A 20,418-nucleotide genomic window follows, 5' to 3' on the forward strand; every position below is an offset into this window, starting at 1 on the left:
CCAGAACTAAATGAATGAGTGATGGGTCCTAACGAAGAAAGACCTATGAGCAGAAGTGCAGAGCAGGGAGAGCTCTGAGATAGCCCAAACTCAAAGGTAGAGCATATGTTCTATTCACTCCATTATTGTGATTTAAATCAATGAAGTTACAGTGGAGAAGATGAGCTTAAAGCTTTGTCTTAGCCCTTCCCATCCAGCTTCCAAAAGAAAGCCCCCCCAGGAGCTCTGTGCTGCTGGAGGTGTCCCCTTCCCCCACTGCCCGTAGTGCTGAGCAGAGCATTGGTGGAAGGTACCACTGCCAGGATCGGACTGCTGGGAAGCACCAGCGTGATGACTGTTGGCTGTGCTCATCCCTCAGCAGTTCCTAACCTCTTTCTTTGAGACAGATGTGGATGCAAACAGAGAGCTGCCCTTAACCCAACCGCCTTCTGCTCACTCCTCCATCGCCAGCGGGAGCTGCCCGGGGACCCCCGAGATGCGCCGGCGCCAGGAGGAGGCCATGAGGAGGCTTGCTTCCCAGGTATGGCAACGTTTGGGATGGCTGCAGGCCTGGGGAACCTCTCTGTTGTCATGGGAGCTCTTGGAAGCTCTCCTGTCCTGCGTTGCTTTGGGAGCTGGGAAGAGTGCACATATTGGGAGAGCAGAGAGGAAGAACTCCTGGGAGGAGTTTTATTACCCTCAGGAAGTTTGTTCTGCAGGAGGGAATTCCCATTGCATTGAGTACACTCACTTCTAATTCTGAGAGATGATCTTTTCCAGCCACCATTACGATAGTGGATGCATTATGGGATGGCACAGCTGCCAGAGTTACCATTGCTTTCCTTCAGCAGTGGAAAACAGATTGCTCGGTGCTTCCCTTTGAGAGCGGTGGGTTTCAAACAGCAGTGAAGGAGCAGTCTGCATGGGCTGCACATGGATGATGCAGAACAGATCGCAGCCGTTTGTGAGCAATGCACAAATGCTTTGGTGTTCTGATAAGGCGCAGGCTGTGCATAATGGTGTTTCTTAGTGTGGGTGAGCTGTGCGGCTCATGTCTCATTGTGATCCTGGGATTTAGCCCTATTTTGTGATGGTGGGAAGGTGCTGTTGTATTGCTGTGGAATCCAGGGGTGCTGCTCCTCCCCCAGGGTTGGGAGGATGTGAGCAGTGATGCTTTCCTGTTGCCTGTTCCCCTTTGGAGAGGAACGTACTGAGCAAAGTCTTTGTTCTCCGTCACCACCGGGACGTGTTTTGCTTGGCTTCCAGAGCCAGATACTGCCTTGTGCTGTCTGCTTTCTGCTGCACCCAGATGGCAAAGGCAGAGAGTGTGCGATTGCTGTGTAAATAAATACTGGGACTTGATATTCTCCTCTTCCACATGGAGCTCTTGAAAGGAATGCAGCGGGCAGCTCTGCTTTCATTCAGAGCGCGTTAGTCATTGTGCTTCTTGTCAATCTTCAGCATTACAGGCTGCCAGAAGGCAGTAATGCGTGCTATCTCTGCCTCAAGCACCTAATCTCTCCAGACTTTCTTCCCCCGAGTGCTTCAGTAATCCTGCTGGGTACATCACTGATAAACGGGTACAGTTTTAGCTTCGGTTTCCCACTGAAGAAGGTGAGGGACACGGCTGTTTCAAGCTGTATGTCATAGCCAGAGCTCTAAAGATGCACTGAAGCTTTTTTTGCATCTCTGGTCGCTGGTTAAAAGAGTAAGAAACAAACTTCATAGCCAAAACATGAAGTTAAAATAGCTTGGCTCACGCCCTTTTAGGACAGGGTTCTAAAGCCCCAATCATCCCATAGCCAAAGGCTGGGCAGATGTGCCACCTCTGGTGCTCACTGCAGGACTTCAGTGTTCTGCAGTTCTTCATCTCCCGGTCAGTCTCCTCTGCTGCAAACACAGACAGATTCCAGAAGTAACTGTCACTGCTTCCTTCCTGAGCAGGTGGATGCCAGGGATGACAAATTGGCCTGGGGGTTCTGGGAATGGCTTTTTGTGCTCAGGTGGCTGACACAGCACGCAGGGGAAGCTTCGTAGTGCCACGCAGGAGGTTGGGGTCCATTCCCAGTGCTGCTGTGAGGCTCAGTGGGCTCCGTGGAGATCAGCATCTCCTCAGCCTGCTCTGCTTCCCTGTTACTGATAGAGAAGTGGTCAATGCAGCCAACCATCCTTGGGTGTCTGGTGTTGGGAAGGGTATATAAGGAGTGATGGGTTGTCTTCCAGGTCGTGCTTCAGCAGCACAGAGCCATCGAGTGGCTTTGGTGGGAAGGGACCTTGAAGGTCATTGGGCTCCAACCCCATGCAGGTTTGTATGGAGCCACTGCAATTCAGCACGTGTTCAAATCCTGATTCAAAGCGTTGCATCCTCTCACAAACAGACTTCTACTGAAAATACAGCAGGCTTTGGGGTTTGATTTCTCTCACCTCCCATGTTTCAGTTCCATACTAAAAGCAGTTCTGGTTTTATTGCATCAGAGCAGTCCAGCGCGTCACAGGCAGTAAGCCTGAAGGATTAGCAAGCCTCAGGAAGGGAAGTAAAGGCAAATGAAATGGGTCAGGGTGTTGGTCAAAGGGATGGCTGGACGTTGTGATGCACTCCTGGCAACGTCCAGAGTGGAGCTCAGCGCCACCACTGATGGATGTGTGCTATCAGCAGCAGACACATGGATTTGCTCAGAGGGAGCAGAGCTGTGTGATGTCCTCCCAGATAAAACGAACGCTGCCCGTTCCTCCACAGCTGTGGGTTTTGAAGTCTCTGAGTGACACCGGGAGAAAAAGGGTTACTGACCTGGCAACGTCATTGAAAATCCATTAAAATAACAGTTCTGAGCTCTTTGTTCTGTGTGTGATCCCCTCGGTTGGAAACTCGGTCACACGTGTCTAAGTTGCCATTGAGAAATCACGAACATGTGTTGGTTGCTCGAGGCTTTGAAGGTGCTGAAATCTGAAATAGAGCAAATGCCCCTCGTGGTCTGGGTCAGCAGTTGTGGTTAAAGGCATCTGAGGGTCTGAGGCCACGTGCTCCAACAGGGCACAAAAGCATTGCATTGCTGAGCTCGACTCCCTGCCCAGAGCCCCATCTGAAAAAGAAAAGGGGAAATGCTTTGGTTCTGGAGGAAGGGAGAGCAGAACACGTTCCTGCATCAGGAGCTGAGGAATGAAATACGGATCCCTGGCAGCCTGCTTAAAGCTCTTGTTGTTCCACTGGCTGGGGAAGGAAGGGTGACCCTTAGGTTGGGCTGTTGGAGGAGCGGTTCTTTGCACACACGTTCTGTATTTGCTGCTTTAATGCAACAGGTCGGAATTGAAGGGGAAAGAAAGTGGTGACAGAGATGGGCAGCTGCAATCAGCAGGAGTGTTTTAGGAGATATAAATCATACGCGAGGAGATGGATAACAGCGTGTGCATTGTCCCTCCTCTGCCTCCCAGGTTGTGCAGTGGTCATCGTGCAGAGAAATGCAGGTGGTTATGGAAGGGGATTACTGATGCTCTGGAGGCTGAAGGAACAGTGTGCTGATGGGAAGCTCCCACTCCTTTCCTTCTGAAGATGCCACCTACCCCAAACTCGGGAGCTGTGTGCTTCTGGTGGCAGGAATGACAGGAGAACGGTTGCTTTTCCTCCTCTGGATGCTCAGGGTGGGACTTGGCTGTCTGTTCTTCACCTCCTCGGGGTGAGGGTTGCTCAGCACTCTCAGCAAATGATTAACGTGAAAAAGAAGTGCCTGCAGCCCACCAGCAGGAGCACTGCTAAGGCTCCTCCCTGCCTCTTTGCCACACTGGAAAAGAGCATTATTTTGCTGTATCCTCAGGTTCAGTGTTCACCAGCAGACTAACAGAGGAGCAAAATGGTTAGGAATGAACTGATGTACAGAACAAGTACTGGCTGCTTTCCACCTGCAATGGGAAACAAGCTGACCCCAGCTCATTCAGGGGTCAATTGAAGTTCTTGCCAATGGCTCCTAGGAGGAAGAAAGCCATCACAAGCAGTGGGCCAAGTCCTGTCCCCCCAGCCCTGCTGGTTGCTGTTGGATTCGTGGTATCACTGCACCTCTCTTGGATCAGAAATGGGTTCTGTTGTGTGAGCAGCAGTCATGGCAGGAAGGGCCGGATGCACTCTGGGGGCTGCAGCAGAGGCAGCAGAGCCACAGACGTCCCCTGGCCACGAGGAGCTGCAGTCTGCTGGGCAGCTCCTGGCTGCAAAGTTCCTCTTCCATCTCTGCTCCATCCCTGCCCTCTGCAGCGCTCTGTGCCTTACGAGGGGAGGGAGGACAGCAGGGTTTGTCTTGCCAGATCTGGCAGACTCAGAAGCCACGAGCAAAGCTTCTCGACTTGCAGCACCCAGCCTGGCACTTGCACATGAAACATGAGCATTCCTGGCAGCGTGCTTGGCTGGCCTTTTGTTCTAATATATATATGCACATGTTATGGAAATAAGTTCACAGGGCTGCTGAATACATTTGAAGGCTGCCCTCTGCCACGGAGCGGCTGCCAGATCTCAGCAGTGCCAGGGAGGCTGCCCAGCCTGGGCTCATCCTGCAGGAGATGCACAGCAGCGTTCTGGTGAGCTGAGCACAGCAGAGCAGAGCTCTGTGTTGCTCTTAAACAGATCTGTGTTCCTCGGTGCTTGTAAACGTATAGCCTGATGGCACAGAGCAACTGCAAGGTCCTTCCAGTGTTTGAAAGGAGTGTATAAATGGGGGGGAACGGCTGTTTACGGGGGTGGATTTTGATAGGACAAGGGGGAATGGATTCAAACTGAGACAGGGGAGGTTTAGGTTGGATATGAGGAGGAAGTTTTTCACCCATTGGGTGGTGGCGCACTGAACAGGTTGCCCAAGGAGGCTGTGGATGCCCCATCCCTGCAGGCATTCAAGGCCAGGCTGGATGTGGCTCTGGGCAGCCTGGTCTGCTGGTTGGCGACCCTGCACATAGCAGGGGTTGGAACTGGATGAGCACTGTGCTCCTTTCCAACCCAGGCCATTCTACGATGCTATGAAACTGCAAGGCTTTCAAATCCAATCCGCACCTCTGCTGTTCTGTACCTTTTTCTTCCTACTTTTTTTACTCTCCTCCACTGCAATACGTTCAAACTTCACTTCCTCTGAGCAGGGTGGGTGAGTGGCGTGGCTCAGTCACGGTGGCACAGCTTCCCCAGCCCCTGGGTTACATTCAGCTGATGCTTCAGCTCAGCAGGAGGAGCCCAGCGGTGTCTGAGCAGCGCAGAGCCGCATCCCAGTGACCTCTGCATCCCAGCAAGGGCTGACAGCCGCAGCACAATGGGTTCAGCTCAGGAGAGGGAGAAGTGCTGCCACGTCCCCTCCGGTTAGGATCACCTCCCCACTGTCCCTGAAGGTGTTGTCCTTTATTCACATAGGATTGTTAATGGGTTCAGTACATGGTTTAAATAACCACTGCAAGCCCTCTTTGCTGGGCTTCTGGCTGCTGGCTGGCTGCTTGTGGGGGCAGCACTTAAACAGATGAGCCTGAAAGGCAGCACAGCACTAATGGATTATCCCATACACAGAGCTGGGGAGCTGCTCTTTCATTGCATAGCTCGCTCTGCTGATGCTGAGCACACTGCTGACTTCCTTCCCCACCCTTCCAGCTGTAAGGCAGAGCATCACTACCATTGCTGTGGGCTATGGAAAGAAAGGAGCCCTCCCAACTCAGGCAGAGGTGAAAGGATTTGTTCCTCTGAGCCCTGTGACATTAATGAGCTTCAGAGGGCATTTGCTGGCAAACTCAGCTATGTAAAAGTAATGAGCATTCCCCATAAACTGGGTCACCCCATCCACACACGGTCATGTGCAGCGAATAAAACACAGCCACGCTGATCTCTATTTATATGATGACAACCAACGTTCTGAGTGGCAGGCAGCCTTTTGGCAGGTGGGAGCACATTGACTCGAAGCTGTTTTGTACGGGTCAGAAGGAGATCAATCTTATTAGGAGGCAGAAATTGGGGGTGTTGCTGCGGGTGCAGGGAAGTGGGGTTCATCCTTTCAGGCTGGTGGGGCTGGAGGAGGATGGGGGAGCCATCAGGAGGGAGCTGAGACAGGGCAAGCAGAGTGTGATGGCAAAGGAATGCTTCTGAAAGGGAGGCTATTACTCGATGACTCCTTTGGATTGGCCTGTCCTATTAAGTAAAAATAACTTGTTTCCCCTGAGCCATCTCAGCCCCTTTCTCCTTTGATGCACACTGCCCTCCCAGCCCCATGTTCCTGCTCCTGGGCTGTCCCCCCAAGCTCTCCTCTCTTCCCCCCCAGCTCACTCTCTTTGCTCCTCTGTGCTTCATAGGTGATGCACAACCTCTTCTCTGCCTCATTTTCCCCACTCTGTGCCTTTTCTGCCCTCTTCCTGCTGCTTTCCCATAGCTCTCCCTCCTGTTCCAACAGCATCTTCTGTTACTCTTGGAATAGCTGTGCTGCCTTTAGCACGTGTCATCCTCTTTCTTCAAATAGCTGTCCTCGCAGATCGAATCTGTATGAGGAAATCTCCTTTTTTTTTCTTCCTCATTGCATGCAATTCTTTCTCAGCTGAACCAAAATCCCCTTTGGGTTCAGCAAAGCTGAGCAGTCGTGTAGCACAAAGCAGCTGAAACAGGGAGCGCAGCCCCAGCGAGCAGTGTGCAGGGCTGAGGGGCAGGGAGAGCTGCAGGAAGGACAGAGCTGCTGCTGGGCTGGGCTGGACACAAACACAGCATCCTGGAGAGGGTGAGAGAGGATGGAGCGAAGCAGGGCAGAGGAAAGGCAGTCTGGATTGTGATGGGTACGGAGTTTGGGTAGAGGGAGACATGGGAAATGTGGTGGAGAGAAGAGCATGGCTGGCGTTGGGAAAAATTGGGACAGAAGGCTCTCTGGCTTTAATACCTGAAGAGTTTATGGATAATTTACTTCTTAGTTCTGCACTCACAGTTAGGAAGATGAGTCAGTGTGACTCTCCTGAGGAAGGGAAGGTTCGGGTGCTCCCCAACCCACGTCAGGAGGTGTGGGGTCATGTTGGTACCCACGAGCGTTGGCCATGGACCAGGAGAGGCAGCGTCTGCCTTCCCTGTACCTCGTGTTTCTCAAGCCGTATAGCACATCACTAATATTAAAAAAAAATGCCTAAAAGCTCATGATAAGTGTACTTCTTTGGTGTGCGGCCAATGCATGAGAGGCCCAATGGTGTTAGGAAAGTCGCTGTTGCAGGCCAAGTCTTCACTTGCTTTCTTTTTGCTGTTGCTAAGAGATCCCATTCCGAGCAGTAGAATCAGATTTGTGTTTGAAAGAGACAGAGCTCCATCCTCAGAACCCACCTGTGGTGTGAAGCCATTGCAGAGCGATGCCTCCTTCCCAACTTGGAGAGCTTTGCACATTTGCCATTGTTGGAGGAGCACTGACTGCCGGGTTGTGTTGGCTCTCTCGATTTATGTGTTGTTTTCCCATCTTTTGTAGTATCCCACTTATTTTGCACTAGGGCTCCTTGTAGGCACCATATACCCGTGTCTGAGGCAGTGATTAGAGCAAGGAACTTCACAGCTTGCAGCCTGCTGAACATCATTTACCAAAGGCTGAAGTGAAGGCACACTCACTGGGCACCCAGACAGACCGGTGTCTTTGGGAGGGCAGGCTGTTCCCTGCTTGGCAGGCAGCTCTGAGATGGGCATGGAGTTTGCTTCCCAGCACCACACTCACTTTTGGCAGCCTCTTTTGGGTTTGAAATGGAGAAAATGTCATGGAGAATAAATGCCATCAAGCTGACGTTGTGCAGTTGCGTTTCTGAGAGCATCACTGTGCCATTCCTTTAGGGCCCTTCTGAAGTCCTCCCTGCCTACGGGTGCATCTTCAGGTCCATCCCTTAAGCACTGCATTCATCTTACAGGCACCGTCAATACACTGATGATTCCATCCTGAGTATCAGGAGTGGATGTAATGGGTTCCCATGAACTGTGCTGTAACTGTGGGTGTATTCCAGAAGAAGGAAATGCATCCCCACATTTAGCACTGACCAAGGACACTCCTGTCCCCTTTCCCATGACGTGGCTCCTTAGGCTCCTGGATAAAGGTAATGAGCCTCTCGTAATGAAGGGACCTTCATTTTTGGGTCTGCATACTGTGCTGGATGGAGATCAGAGCTCTGCATGTAGGAGTTTGGTTTCTGTTACCAGGAACATGGCATCAAGGGAGGGCGGTTCAGGACCTTTATACTGCGGGAATCACAGTTATAATCCCCAAACAAATGGGAAAGAAATCCCTGCCTTTATTATGGCTCGATGCAGTGAGTACATGGTAGCAAAAACTCTGTTGTGAGGTATCCAGTAGAGCTTAGGCACGTGTATGCAGGTGTGATACTCAAAGGAGTAGCACGGCAGATTGTGAAGACCTGGGAAAATGAGTTGATCTAGGAGAAGCAGAGGGTTTCTTCTATTTTTTCCCTGTGTTTTCTGAATGAAGAGCTGCATGGTGGTGGATGGGTGATGCACAGCACTGTGTTCTCATTGTTCGTGGGATCTGTCGCTTGCAGCTGCTGCCGTGCACGGTGCTCTGCTCCAGCAGGAGCCATGCAGTGGCCTCCCAGCACCCAGCACTGGGGAGCAGCCAGCAAGAAGTAAGTGGAAGAAAGCAATCCCAAGCCCTTACCAGCTGCTACGTGGAGCTGGCAGTGCTGGCAGTGCGTGTGCGGGGAGCAGCACCAGCAGAATTTCATTGCTCCGTCCATCCTCAGGATCAGTGCCGGTTTGCACCCAGAGGTTCATCTGCATCCCTGTCACGGGCACTTAATGCTGGCGATCCTCAAAGAGCTCACCTGCCAGAATGCATCAGGATCACACGGTGCCATGGTTAGCAGCAGCTAACCATTATGCAGCTCTGGCAGAGGTGCATTCGTCCTTCCTTCCCTCTCTTGCAGGTCGTCGCCTACCACTACTGCCAGGCAGACAACGCCTACACCTGCCTGGTGCCCGAGTTTGTGCACAACGTGGCCGCGCTGCTGTGCCGCTCACCCCAATTCGTCGCCTACCGGGAGCAGCTGCTGCGTGAGCCCCACCTGCAGAGCATGCTGAGCCTCCGCTCCTGCGTGCAGGACCCCATGGCCTCCTTCCGCAGGGGGATCCTGGAGCCCCTGGAGAACCTGCACAAAGGTACGGGGACGGCGCTCCCAATGCTTTCTCTTTGCTCCCCGCCACTGTTTTGTTTGTTTGTTTGTTTTGAAATGCTTTCTTGCAGTTGTGCATTTAAACCCAGCAGTGGTCAGGAGCTGCGGGTGGGAGGTGAGACGTGGAGGAGCTGAAATTGTCACCACGCTTATCTGTGAGATTGGCAGCCCCTGCTCTCCTGGGGTGCCATACAGGGCCAAAAACAATGGCAGAGTGTCTGACTTCGTGTTCTCAGTTTCTTCCCCATACCAAATCATAGTCACAGAATGGCCTGGGTTGAAAAGGAGCACAGTGCTCATCCAGTTCCAACCCCCTGCTATGTGCAGGGTCACCAACCAGCAGACCAGGCTGCCCAGAGCCACATCCAGCCTGGCCTTGAATGCCTGCAGGGATGGGGCATCCACAGCCTCCTTGGGCAACCTTTTCAGTGCATCACCACCCTCTGGGTGAAAAACTTCCTCCTCATATCCAACCTAATCCTCCCCTGTCTCAGTTTAAAACCATCCCTCCTTGTCCTGTCCCTGTCCACCCATGTGAATGTGGCCTCGCAGCTCTGAAGGTGAAAACACACGACAGTTTCCATGCACAGTCCCAATCATGACAACTTACTTTGTCTCATATTTTGGGGAGGAGTGTTTTTCCCTCTCCTTTTCTTTGTTTAATGGACTCTTGAGAATTGGAAGCTTTCAGCAGAAGGGCTGATACCGTAGAAGTTTATAGACATCCTGTCTGAAGCTTCTAAGGCAGCTGCTAACAGATCAGATCCCGACTGCTGATCTCAGAGCTTTCCCAAAGCAGCATTGATTTTGTCTCCTTTTCTTTCCTCCTCGCACAAGAAGTCACTAACTCACTGTGACAGTCACTGCTCTGAAGATCTTTGCTCGTTGTCATGAAAGCTGTCGGGGCGCTGCAGAGTTCAAGGCTCTGTTGTCCTGCAAAATGGTGTCTGTTGTCATCAGCCTCACAAATAGTCCAGATTAGTTTCTGTTCTGACCCTTTGTATCACCACATCTGAGCCAACGTGACACAGGTGCAGCTGCTACCAGATCTGAAGCCCCGTTGTTCAGAGCAGCTTGCAGACACGGCCCGAAGCGCAGAGCAGCAGCGTGCACCCAACGCGTGTGGTTCTCCTGGGCATGGGGACATGCAGAGCCAGCACGAGCACAGCACTTTGTTTTCCTGGCATGCACAAATGTCACCGTAGGAGGAGCGTGGCTGCTCCTTCCTCCCCGCACTCCTGGGTTGGGAAGCACTGCTGTGCAGGAAAACAAGCTGGGTATCTCATTGGGAGGTATTTCAGCTCTGGGTTGTAGGGCGTTTTGGAGGATGCTCATTTCTCTTGCCAAGCAGGTTGACTTCCAGATGGTCCCAAGTTATTAGGGCGTGGAAATATGGAATCGGGGTCCCCACATCTTCCAGCACTGCTGATGGAGAGTGCTGGCAGGCTGATGGCTACCGAGAGCTCTGCAACAAAACAGGCAGTGTCTGAGAATTGGTTTTAAGATCTGTAACGTTTAAGGCACTGTAAATATGTCAGCAGGTCTTTTACAAGGTGCTGATGGAGTTTTAATGGTGCTGGGGCAAAATTGTTGCCTAATGGTTAATGATGGATATCACTGAGAAACTTAGATTCACGTTTCTCCGATATGTATATATATTTAATCTCAAGGAATTTAAATAATATATAGGAGAACAAAGTAGGGATTCTTCCCCTCTCGCTGCTTCCTCCTTTGGGCTTTATGAGAAACATGAGATGTGGATATAGAACTCAGGCTCCACTCACTCCATGATTACAGAGTCATAAAGCGTGTTTCCAAGTGCATCCAATGAGCTTATTGGGGAGTCAGCTGAAAAAGGATCTCCGGTGACTTTAATGCAAAGTATGTGTTTTTCATATGGATATCAGTGGTACGTTCAGAATGAAATGCAACTTGGTAACGTCAGGCTGGGACAGAGTGGGATTCCACTGATCTCCCCAGAGCACCGTGGGCAGCTCATGCTGGCAATGAGCATTCATTCATTAAAATACCTATTTTCTGAGGATGGAAGTCTAGTATGCATGGACCTACGTATGTGCAATTAGCGTGTCATAAGAGAGGTGCTGTCACTGTATCTTCTTTCTTCTTTACCCTTAAAGTACGCTGTAGCCACGTGTTTGGCCTCCTAAGGAAACGCTTTCTCCTTTCTTTTGCATCTCAGAGAGGAAGATCCCCGATGAAGATTTCATCATATTAATTGATGGTTTAAACGAGGCTGAATTTCACAAGCCAGATTATGGTGACACCATCGTATCATTCCTGAGCAAAATGATTGGGAAGTTCCCTTCCTGGCTGAAGCTCGTTGTGACCGTCAGGACAAGTCTACAGGTACTCTGAGTCCTGGTAGCTGCTGTGTTGTCAGGATGGGCTGTGATAAAGAGTAGCTTAGTGTGTATCAGGCTTTGCTGGTGGTAGGTAAATTGCATCCCCTGTTGTCTTTACTGTGAGCTTTGGTTTTGCACCACCATTTTGGAGATGGGACTGCTCTCCTCAGTCTGCGCTGCCTGGCTCTGCTGTGTCATTTCTCCCCCCACTTTGCAGTGACAGAGCCTATAACATGAGAGCCCTGTTGGAAAAGCCTTTAATGATGTTGAGTTTTGCTCTGTAAGAACATCGGTGAGCTTAGCAAATGAGAGATTCCCTGGCCACGGTACCCAGCTAGACATCATTGCTGGGAAACAGTGGAACATGCTCCCTGTGACCTGCCCTGCTGGTTGGGTGCATGTCCCTGCTGATAGCAGCAGTGGGATTTCTCTGTTCTGTCACCTCCACGTCCTTCCCTTCCAATGGCTGAGATGGCAGCAGGAGGAATGGCAAGCTGCTGTTGGGTCGGGCTGGGGTAGGGATAATGAGGGCACCTCTCTGTGCCAGTTTCCCAGTCCTCCTCACGGATGCATTGCTAGGAACCACGTCCTGCATTTCTATTTCAGTCATGTCTCACACAGGAACTGTTTGATTATAGATGAGGTTGTGAGGTCCTGAGGGTATAAACCGCCTTCTTGTGTGCTTTCTCTGATGGAAAAGGTCTTAAAGGAGTCTCAGAGGTGCTATTGTAATACAAATCAATTTTACTTAATGAATAATAAGCATTCCCAGAATGAATATACTTCTTTTTTCTTTCTTTGCAGGAAATAATTAAGCTGTTGCCCTTCCACAGAATATTTTTGGATAGACTGGAAGAGAACGAAGCCATAGACCAGGACCTGCAGGCGTACATCCTGCACCGCATACACAGCAGCTCGGAGATCCAGAACAACATCTCACTGAACGGCAAGATGGACAACACCACCTTTGGCAAACTCAGCTCCCACCTCAAGACCTTGAGCCAAGGGTCCTACCTGTACCTGAAACTCACTTTTGATCTCATAGAGAAAGGATATCTAGTACTAAAAAGCTCCAGCTACAAAGTAGTCCCAGTGTCTCTGTCAGAAGTTTACCTGTTGCAGTGCAATATGAAGTTCCCAACACAGTCTTCCTTTGATCGGGTTATGCCTCTCTTGAATGTGGCAGTGGCATCTCTGCATCCTTTAACAGATGAGCATATTTTTCAGGCCATTAATGCAGGTAACATTGAGGGCACTTTGGAGTGGGATGACTTTCAGCAGAGGATGGAGAACCTTTCTATGTTTCTTATCAAACGTAGAGACATGACGCGAATGTTTGTTCATCCCTCTTTCCGCGAATGGCTCATTTGGAGAGAAGAAGGTGAAAAGACCAAGTTTCTTTGTGATCCTAGGTAAGCAGGAGCTCTGAGAAGTGGGTTTATGGATGTGCTCATCTAAAAGCATCCCGTTCTGTTCTGAGAATCGCTCCATTGCTTGGGGTCACACGTGGGAGCAAATTGCTCTCGCTCGGCTTTCATCTGTCTGCTGCGTCTCCATCTGTGCTGGTCTCCTTACGCCTTTGTGTTGGTCATGGAAAGATGTGAGTGCTTCCTGGGCACACAGCTGAGCCAGCAAACGTCAGAGTCATCTCCAGGGTGAGCTGAGCCCTGGAAGGACCTCGGAGGGTCCACGCTCAGCAGCTCAGAGCTGCGGCTGTGGCACTGCTGGGGGGGGCTGCATTGACATCCCCAGCTCCGACTGGAGGGGGAATCCTCCTCCAACCCCTCCCAGCCACTCCAAGTGAGGGATGGGGAGGTGAAGGATGGGCGGCGTGGATGCATCTTTTGAAGCTGGCTTCTTTTTGAAGTCTTGCTCCTTGTAGTCCTATTAAACGTCTTTTGGAGAGCAGAATAAGGAACGGAGTCAGGCTCTAGCAGTGTTGGAATCTAAGTGCATGTGTAATCTCTGTTCTGACAGCAGCAGAGTTCCTGGCTTAGCTCACAGAGAACAGAATTTAATCATGGTTAGATTTATATTCTCTAAGCCCAACGATCACTATTAACAGCGTTATCTTTTGTTTTTACCGAAGAGTGGAAACAGACGCTCTGACTGTAATTCTGGTCGTTGATCCCCGTAAGCTCTGCTCTCTTTTGCCTGCCCAGCTCCAAAAATACGATCACAAAAGTCAGGGAAACACTCGGATTCTCGGCCTTATCGGGGCATCTCTGGGCCCCGTGGCCAGGCTGACGAAACACAGCACTGTCTGCTGGAACCAAACAGCTCCTGGCTGATCAAAGCAGCCGTAGCTGCTGGCGGTCTCGGAGTAATTTACTGCTTTGAATTTTGTGGCAAACAGGCTGCAGTAGAAGAAGAGCACGTAGCTCCTCCCAATGGGAAACCGACGTGCTTTAATAGGTTCTGCACAACAGTCCTATCGAGTGAACCCTTTGGAAAGCATCTTACAGCAGCAAGTGTCTGTGTATCAATCAATGTTAGCTATCTGATATCCTTCCTCTTGAGTCATTAAGTGCTTGTCACTGGGGAATTCTTTTCGACCCTCTGCAATGTGTTTGTGCCTCTGATGCCTGTGGAGCTGAGAGCTGCTCCCCTTCCTGGGTATGGGCAGGCTGGGAGCAGTGCTTGCCACAACAGGAGGAATTCAGGCAATCCAGTGCCGTCCTGTGTTGCCAGGAAAAGGAAACCCACCTGCAGAATGCTCCCCTGGTGCTGAGCACCCCCATATGTGGCATTCTGCACCTGCCAGCCGGTCGTGCAGTTGTGTAGTCCAGGTGCTTTGGTTCCCTGAGCCCAGCACTGTTCCTCCTGCTGCTTACAGAGGTGGCCAGGGGCTTCCTATTCTCTTCTCCCAGGTAACAGTGGTAGGACGAGAGGTGATGGCCTCCACCTCTCAGGTGGTAAACACATGGTGACTTGAGCATATGTGGGCATCTATAGGGCCCTATGGGATTGCCAGCACTCAGCAGACCAGGCGCCTTGCCAGGGGCAAGGAGAGAAGTTACACAGTGTTAAAACAGGCTGCCAGTGGCTTCAGTGCGAGTCTGTACGTACTGGAGGGCTAATAAATTTCTCTAATGCATAATGCACGCTAATTGCATTACACTCCGATGGTAGATAATGAGGCAGGATACATTTTGGTGATTAATAGGGAAGACCCTCTGAGATTCTGCTGTTGTGCTCCTCAGAACCCTCCTGTCCAGCTCTTGGGGAAGAGCTAATATTGAGACGTTGAGCTCAGGGCACGGTAAACCCTTAGTAACAATGAAGATAAGTAATGATTTTTCATTCTGTTTCTCTAAAAGAAGCACAGCTCGCCCCTGACTGAGCTACCAGGAGCAGCCTATGAAGATTTAGCAGCAGCTTTGATTTACTTTCTGCTTGCATGGGACTTGGTTCATCATCACCGGGGCAGGAGCACACTGTTAGCACAGAGCTCATTGCCCTCTCCGTGTCGATGCAGTGAGGAATGGAGCTGCTGATGCCGATGTTTTTTGGACGAGTTTTGAAGTGAAATGTGGTTTTGTGAGGCTGTTCTTAATTGATGTAGCCCGGGTATGAGGACACCGTGAAGGAAATGGGGGTGATGGGCTTTGGGGCCACAGCACCACCAGTGGGGAATCATTCTCCTTGTGTTGAACAGAGCGTGTTCCAGTCTTCTTGGAGGTATAGGAAGAAGGAAGAGGAGGAACACAATGTCCAGTAATGACTTCCCCCACTGGCACCATTTACCAAGTGTCGTAGTTGACAAATAACATAAAGCATCGTAGGGAAAGACCCAATCCACTGTGACCAGAGCATGGAAAAGTGGTGATAATGGTGTGTTCACTCGGACACTTCTTAACTTAAATCCTGTAATACTGTTCCGTGGTTTGCCTTTGTCAGAATCTTCCATGCAGTTATTTTGCTTGCTTTTGCAGCACTTAGAAAATGAAATGTTTTATCCCAGTGCTGCTACTGATGGGTCTGGGGGAGGCAGTGAAAGAGCTGCAGGCAGATACAGACCCCCAAAGTGAAATTACTGCATCCGGATTGAAGTACCACCATCGGAGCTCCTTGTCTAGACTTGCTTTATAGACAGAGGGGAAAACTGAGGATGAGTGATTCTGTCATGAGCTGAAAGGCTGCAGTGGGGCTGATGCAGAGTGCCATGGGAGTGTCTGCTCCTGGGGGTCTGCAAAGGGAGCGTGGGGTGACGGTCTCAGCCTCCTCCAGCACTGGCAGATAAAACTGGGTGAGGTGAACCCTGCCCCGTCCTCTCTCCTTTCCAGTGTGCAGCTCTGAGGGTAGATTTCAGGTGTTCTCTTCCACTGGGATGGCCGTGGAGGAGAGTGGCTCCTCCCGGAGACCCTGGGACGAATATCCCACTGTGAGCAGCACATTTCTATGGCACGGAGATGGAGATCCATCCTCACATCTCAGGATGTGGTGTTAGTCTGAAATCCCAAATGCCTAGGATTGGGTTTCCAGAAGAAGGATGAAGAAAGCCCCTGCAGCATTTGATATCATGCAGACCCCAATTGCTGGTGCCCAGCACAGGAGCTGTTGTGGCACTGCGGGGCTGTTTGGGTCTGAAACCAAACCCAGAAATACTGCGTGGGAAATCAGTGTTCTGCAGTAAACATTCACCATGCACCAAGAATTGATCAGGTGTTGGAAGATACCTGATAACCTCGATATCTCAGTGAAGAAATGATGTCTCTGGAGGTGTGGGTGGGGGCAGCTCCTCACCCATTCCCTTCGGTTCCACATCATGAACCAAACCTGCTCTGTCTCCACAGCGCTCGGTGCAGGCTGGCTCAGCAGCAGCAGTGATAACCGTGCTCAGTTGCCATGGTTTCGAGCAGAGCCGTCTTGTAACACAGTGCAGTGGAGGTGTTTTGCATTTTCCTTTCTGTCAGGAGGCAAGCTGCAAGGAGGGACTTGGTCCTCCTCCAAGTTGCGTTTTTACATCTTACCCAGCAGGATGATGGAGAATGAATTAGAAGCAAATGAGTGTCTTATTGTGTTTGATGGAAAGGGTGATCTGACCAGCAGTCCCCAGTCAATAGATAACTGGTTTAGGAGGCGTGTAGGAAAGGAGTGCAGTGCAAATTTTGTCTGTAAGACTCCAGTTATGCAACAAATGCTGAAATGGGAGGTGTGGGGATCACAGGGTCGTAGAATGGTTGGGTTGGAGGTGACCTTAAATGTCGTCTGGTTCCACCCCATGCCATGGGCTGTGTTGCCAACCAGTAGGTCAGGCTCCATCCATTGCACGTCGGTTGCTTAAAGCTTGTTCACAGATAGCTCCTAACTATCATAGTAAGTAATAGTAATAGAGTAATAGAAGAGTAGAAGTAGAAGAGTAATAGAATCATAGAATGGATTGGGTTGGAAGGGACCTTTAAGATCATCTGGTTCCTGCCATCCTGCTATAGGCAGGGACACTTCCCTGTAGACCAGGTTGCTCACAGACCCATCCAGCTTGGCTTTCCAAATGCTTTTCCCCAATTTCCAAATACTTTTCCATTTTAAACCTGAAAAATTGAAAGAGGATAATTTCTAATGAAGCAGAAAATCTCTACCCAGCTTTGTCATTACACAGCCTGGTTAGTTGGCTTTTTTCCCCCTCTGTTTTATATTCTAAGATCCTGAAAATCTCTCAGAATATGCTGAGATTTATTTATCGTTAGTTGAAATGATGGAGCGTTCACCAAACCTCGGGGTAGGTCTCACATGGGATGCTTTTTGCTCCGTGAAACAGATGCCGTTTGAACTCGAGGTGATGCTAAAGAATGTGTTTTGTATTGATTTGATTCCCTTGCATCGTTGGGCAGTTGGTGGTTGTGCCATGTCCAGCTGTGTGCCTGCTGTCCTGGTGTTGCTCAGAGCGCATGCTGAGTTGGTGCAATAAATTAGCAGATCACCACAGGGTTTGGTGGTTGGTGGTTGTTCCAACAGCTCTCATTTTGGCATGGTGGAAGCAGTGGTTTACCCATGGTTTGGGGTTGGGATCCCTCTGTACCCGTTGCATGAGAAGGGCAATGAAATGTTTCTTGCTGGTTTAATTTCCCCATCAAGAGGAATACAGCTGAGCGCTGTATTTTTGGATCACAAAGATGAATCAGTCCATCCTCCTGGTGCCCTCCTGGTCATTGAATGGGCAAACACAGTTTGTCCACCAAGCAGTGAGGACCCAATCCCTGCCAACACCAGGAACACGACTTCTCAGCTTCCTCTACCACTTCCAGAATAGAGTTGTCTGATTCCCTGACTTGCAAGTGGTACATTCTGAAATGTGAAAGGAATGGGCAACAGCACCATTACAGTGAATGCTGGAGACCTCATATGAACATCCCCATGGCTGGCGTTTCCAGGTGCTGGCTCTGATCTCATGGAGAAGTTCACAGCTGAGAAAGGAGTGGTTAAAACCACTGGGGATAAGTCAGGCACAAGGATTGTCCCCACACTTGGATGGAGCTGCAGCTGCAGCGTTGGTTGGAAGAGAAGAAAAGGGAGATGTTACAAATCATGTCTGATGAGATGAGATGAAGAGCAGATGTGATTGCTCACATCACATAGGACATCAGCCGAACTACTGGCTCATTAGACATGCAACCTAAGTGTTCAGATGGAGAAGCTTTCTGGAATATGTTTTGTCTTCGGTTGCTCATAAAATCTCATTCATGTCCTCATAAAATCTCTTTCTTGTTGTTTTTTTCTGGATGGCAAACTTGTGCATGCTGTCCCACTTTTACATCTAAAGAAAGAAGAAATATTCACTGGAGGAAATATCCACTGAGTAATCCATTTGGTGGCACTGAGCCACCAAAGAGAGAGAAGTGGAATTAATTGGAGGCAATGCGAGTGCTTACTGAAGAACGAAATGTTGCTTAATTTGCTCTTGTTATTGCATCCCTCCAATCCTCACTGAGCAGAGCCTTCCAGAGGTTTGCTGAGAGCAGCCCCGACGTTGCTCCACATCACTCCCAGGCAAATGGAAGTGAAGCACTTCCAAGTCACATCCCCCGCTCTGCTGCAATCCTACATGTGCGAAATTACAGCAGGTGAAATGAGGACAGAAAGTGTGCCACTGCTTTCCTGCCCAGCGCTCCGTGCGTGCGGTCATCGCAGAGCTCATGGAGAGATGGCTTTGCCCATTCAGCCACCCAACGTGGTCACTGACTTATGCCAGCAGTCTTTTCACCGTGCTCTCAGACATCACTTATTTGCTCTGAATACGAAGTAATTTGCTCCTGGCAACCGGCAGGGTTTGGGAAAAGCTTTATGAGCTGAGCGGAGACGGCAGAATTCCATCTCTGCTCTCTGGATCTGTGATTTTAAACCTCATTAAGTCAGGCTCTGCAAGTGTTCCGAAATGCTTTTCTCTCTCTTTTGTTCCTTATTGCTCTGTATTTTTTAAATCGTTGCTTTGTTACCATGAATCAAAGAGTGCCACCCATTCTTCTTCCTCGCTGCCCCTCCGGCAGTGCCCAGCACCCCATGCCATTCTCCCATGTGATGCAGTGGAGATGCTCTCCAGGATCAGCTCCTGATGAGGATTCAGGTACATTATCCTGGATGTTATCGTGCAGATGAGCCCTCTGACCACCATGTCACACCATCTGGCCACATGCTCCCCATACTCACTGACACATGGATGCAGCATGGTTGGTACCCAGCAGCGTTGGAGGCTCCATTCCCAAACCCTATCCCTCCCATGTGTGTGATGCTGTGGCTGTGTAGGTGGGACTGGTTTCCTCAGTGCTCAGTCCCAGCCCAGCAGCAAGGAGACATCTGTGAGCCCTCCAGCACCCCAGTGCTGCTTCGTTCATCACTGCTGCTGGACCCACACTCTGCTGCTTGCAGTGTTCTGCGACCCACGAGGCGCTGGGGATGGCAGTGAGGCAGCAGGCAATGAGCTGATACCTTGGTGCAGGCATTTTGTGCAGTTCTTTGCCTTTGCTAAACCAGAAGGCACCCATAGAGCACTTCTGCTGTATGCAGAAGAGGTTGAAGTGTTGAGTTGGAGTCAGATGTCCGAGAGAGCGGCATCAGTGATGGAGGTGCATTGGGGTTGGGGTGCTTGGGATGCTCATTGCTGTCCTGTGAAAATTGGTGCTGAGATGTCCGCCAGTGGCCCCTTCCAGCCTGGAAATGCCACATGAAGCACCTGGAACAGAGGGTGTGAATACTTCAGGCTCCTGCAGTATAACAGATAGCCAACAGTGGCTGCGGTGTGGGTAGATCTGTGAATAAGACAACTGTTAAGTGAAGGAAGCAACCTGAAGCTGTGGTGGTGAAATTAACCCTTCCCCTGAGCCCTGTCCCACTGATGGGAGCATCCCTGAACTGGAACTGGGCACTGCTGCCATGCCTCTGTACCTGTGGCAGGTGATGCTTTCAGACCGGCTGCTGCACAGTTTGTCTCTCTGCTGTGACATCCTCAGGGATGGGAGGGTTCCTCCTGGGCTGTGAGCTCTGCCCCACGAGCTTGGCAAATTAAAGCAGTGTTTGATTCTGTAGGAAATAGCATGTTGTGTTTAAGAACGTTTGCTGTTCAGAACTGTTGCTTTTATAACTGCATAACGTTAGTTCCTTCTTGAGTGAATGGGCAATTATAACATCAGAGGGAAGCTATGCTATAGGAATCAATACATCAGTGCTGGGTGTTTCTGCAGCCATCCCTGGGACAGCAGAGGCTCCATCAGTGTCGGAGGAGACTGTGCTGAAGTGGCGGCGTTGCCGGAGTGGACGTCTTTGGGAAGAGCAAATTCCTGGGCACAGTGCCTGGGTTTGGGACGGCTGCGTGGGGTGAGCTGCAAGGAGGAGACGTGGGGGTACATCAGGAGTTTGGCCTCGGGTAGGGCCAGCAGTGGAAAGGACTGATTCTCACTGAGCTTTGGGGTCTTTCCATCTCTCTGTGCCCATCCCTGAGCACAGC

General features: G+C 50.5%; 1 protein-coding gene across 15 annotated transcripts in view; it reads left to right on the forward strand.

Moving 5' to 3' along the window:
• The window catches only part of TANC2 (tetratricopeptide repeat, ankyrin repeat and coiled-coil containing 2), a 173,824-nt gene that overhangs the window by 121,207 nt on the left and 32,199 nt on the right, over positions 1-20,418 (forward strand). For all 15 annotated transcript variants that reach the window (XM_004948525.5, XM_015299380.4, XM_015299383.4 and 12 more), the window contains 4 exons: positions 387-520; positions 8,869-9,100; positions 11,315-11,481; positions 12,282-12,889. In XM_004948525.5, coding sequence (XP_004948582.2) covers positions 387-520; positions 8,869-9,100; positions 11,315-11,481; positions 12,282-12,889 — 1,141 coding nt within the window. The remainder of the gene's footprint in view (positions 1-386; positions 521-8,868; positions 9,101-11,314; positions 11,482-12,281; positions 12,890-20,418) is intronic.

Source organism: Gallus gallus, chromosome 27, assembly GCF_016699485.2.
Source record: "Gallus gallus isolate bGalGal1 chromosome 27, bGalGal1.mat.broiler.GRCg7b, whole genome shotgun sequence".
Taxonomy (NCBI): Eukaryota; Metazoa; Chordata; class Aves; order Galliformes; family Phasianidae; genus Gallus; species Gallus gallus.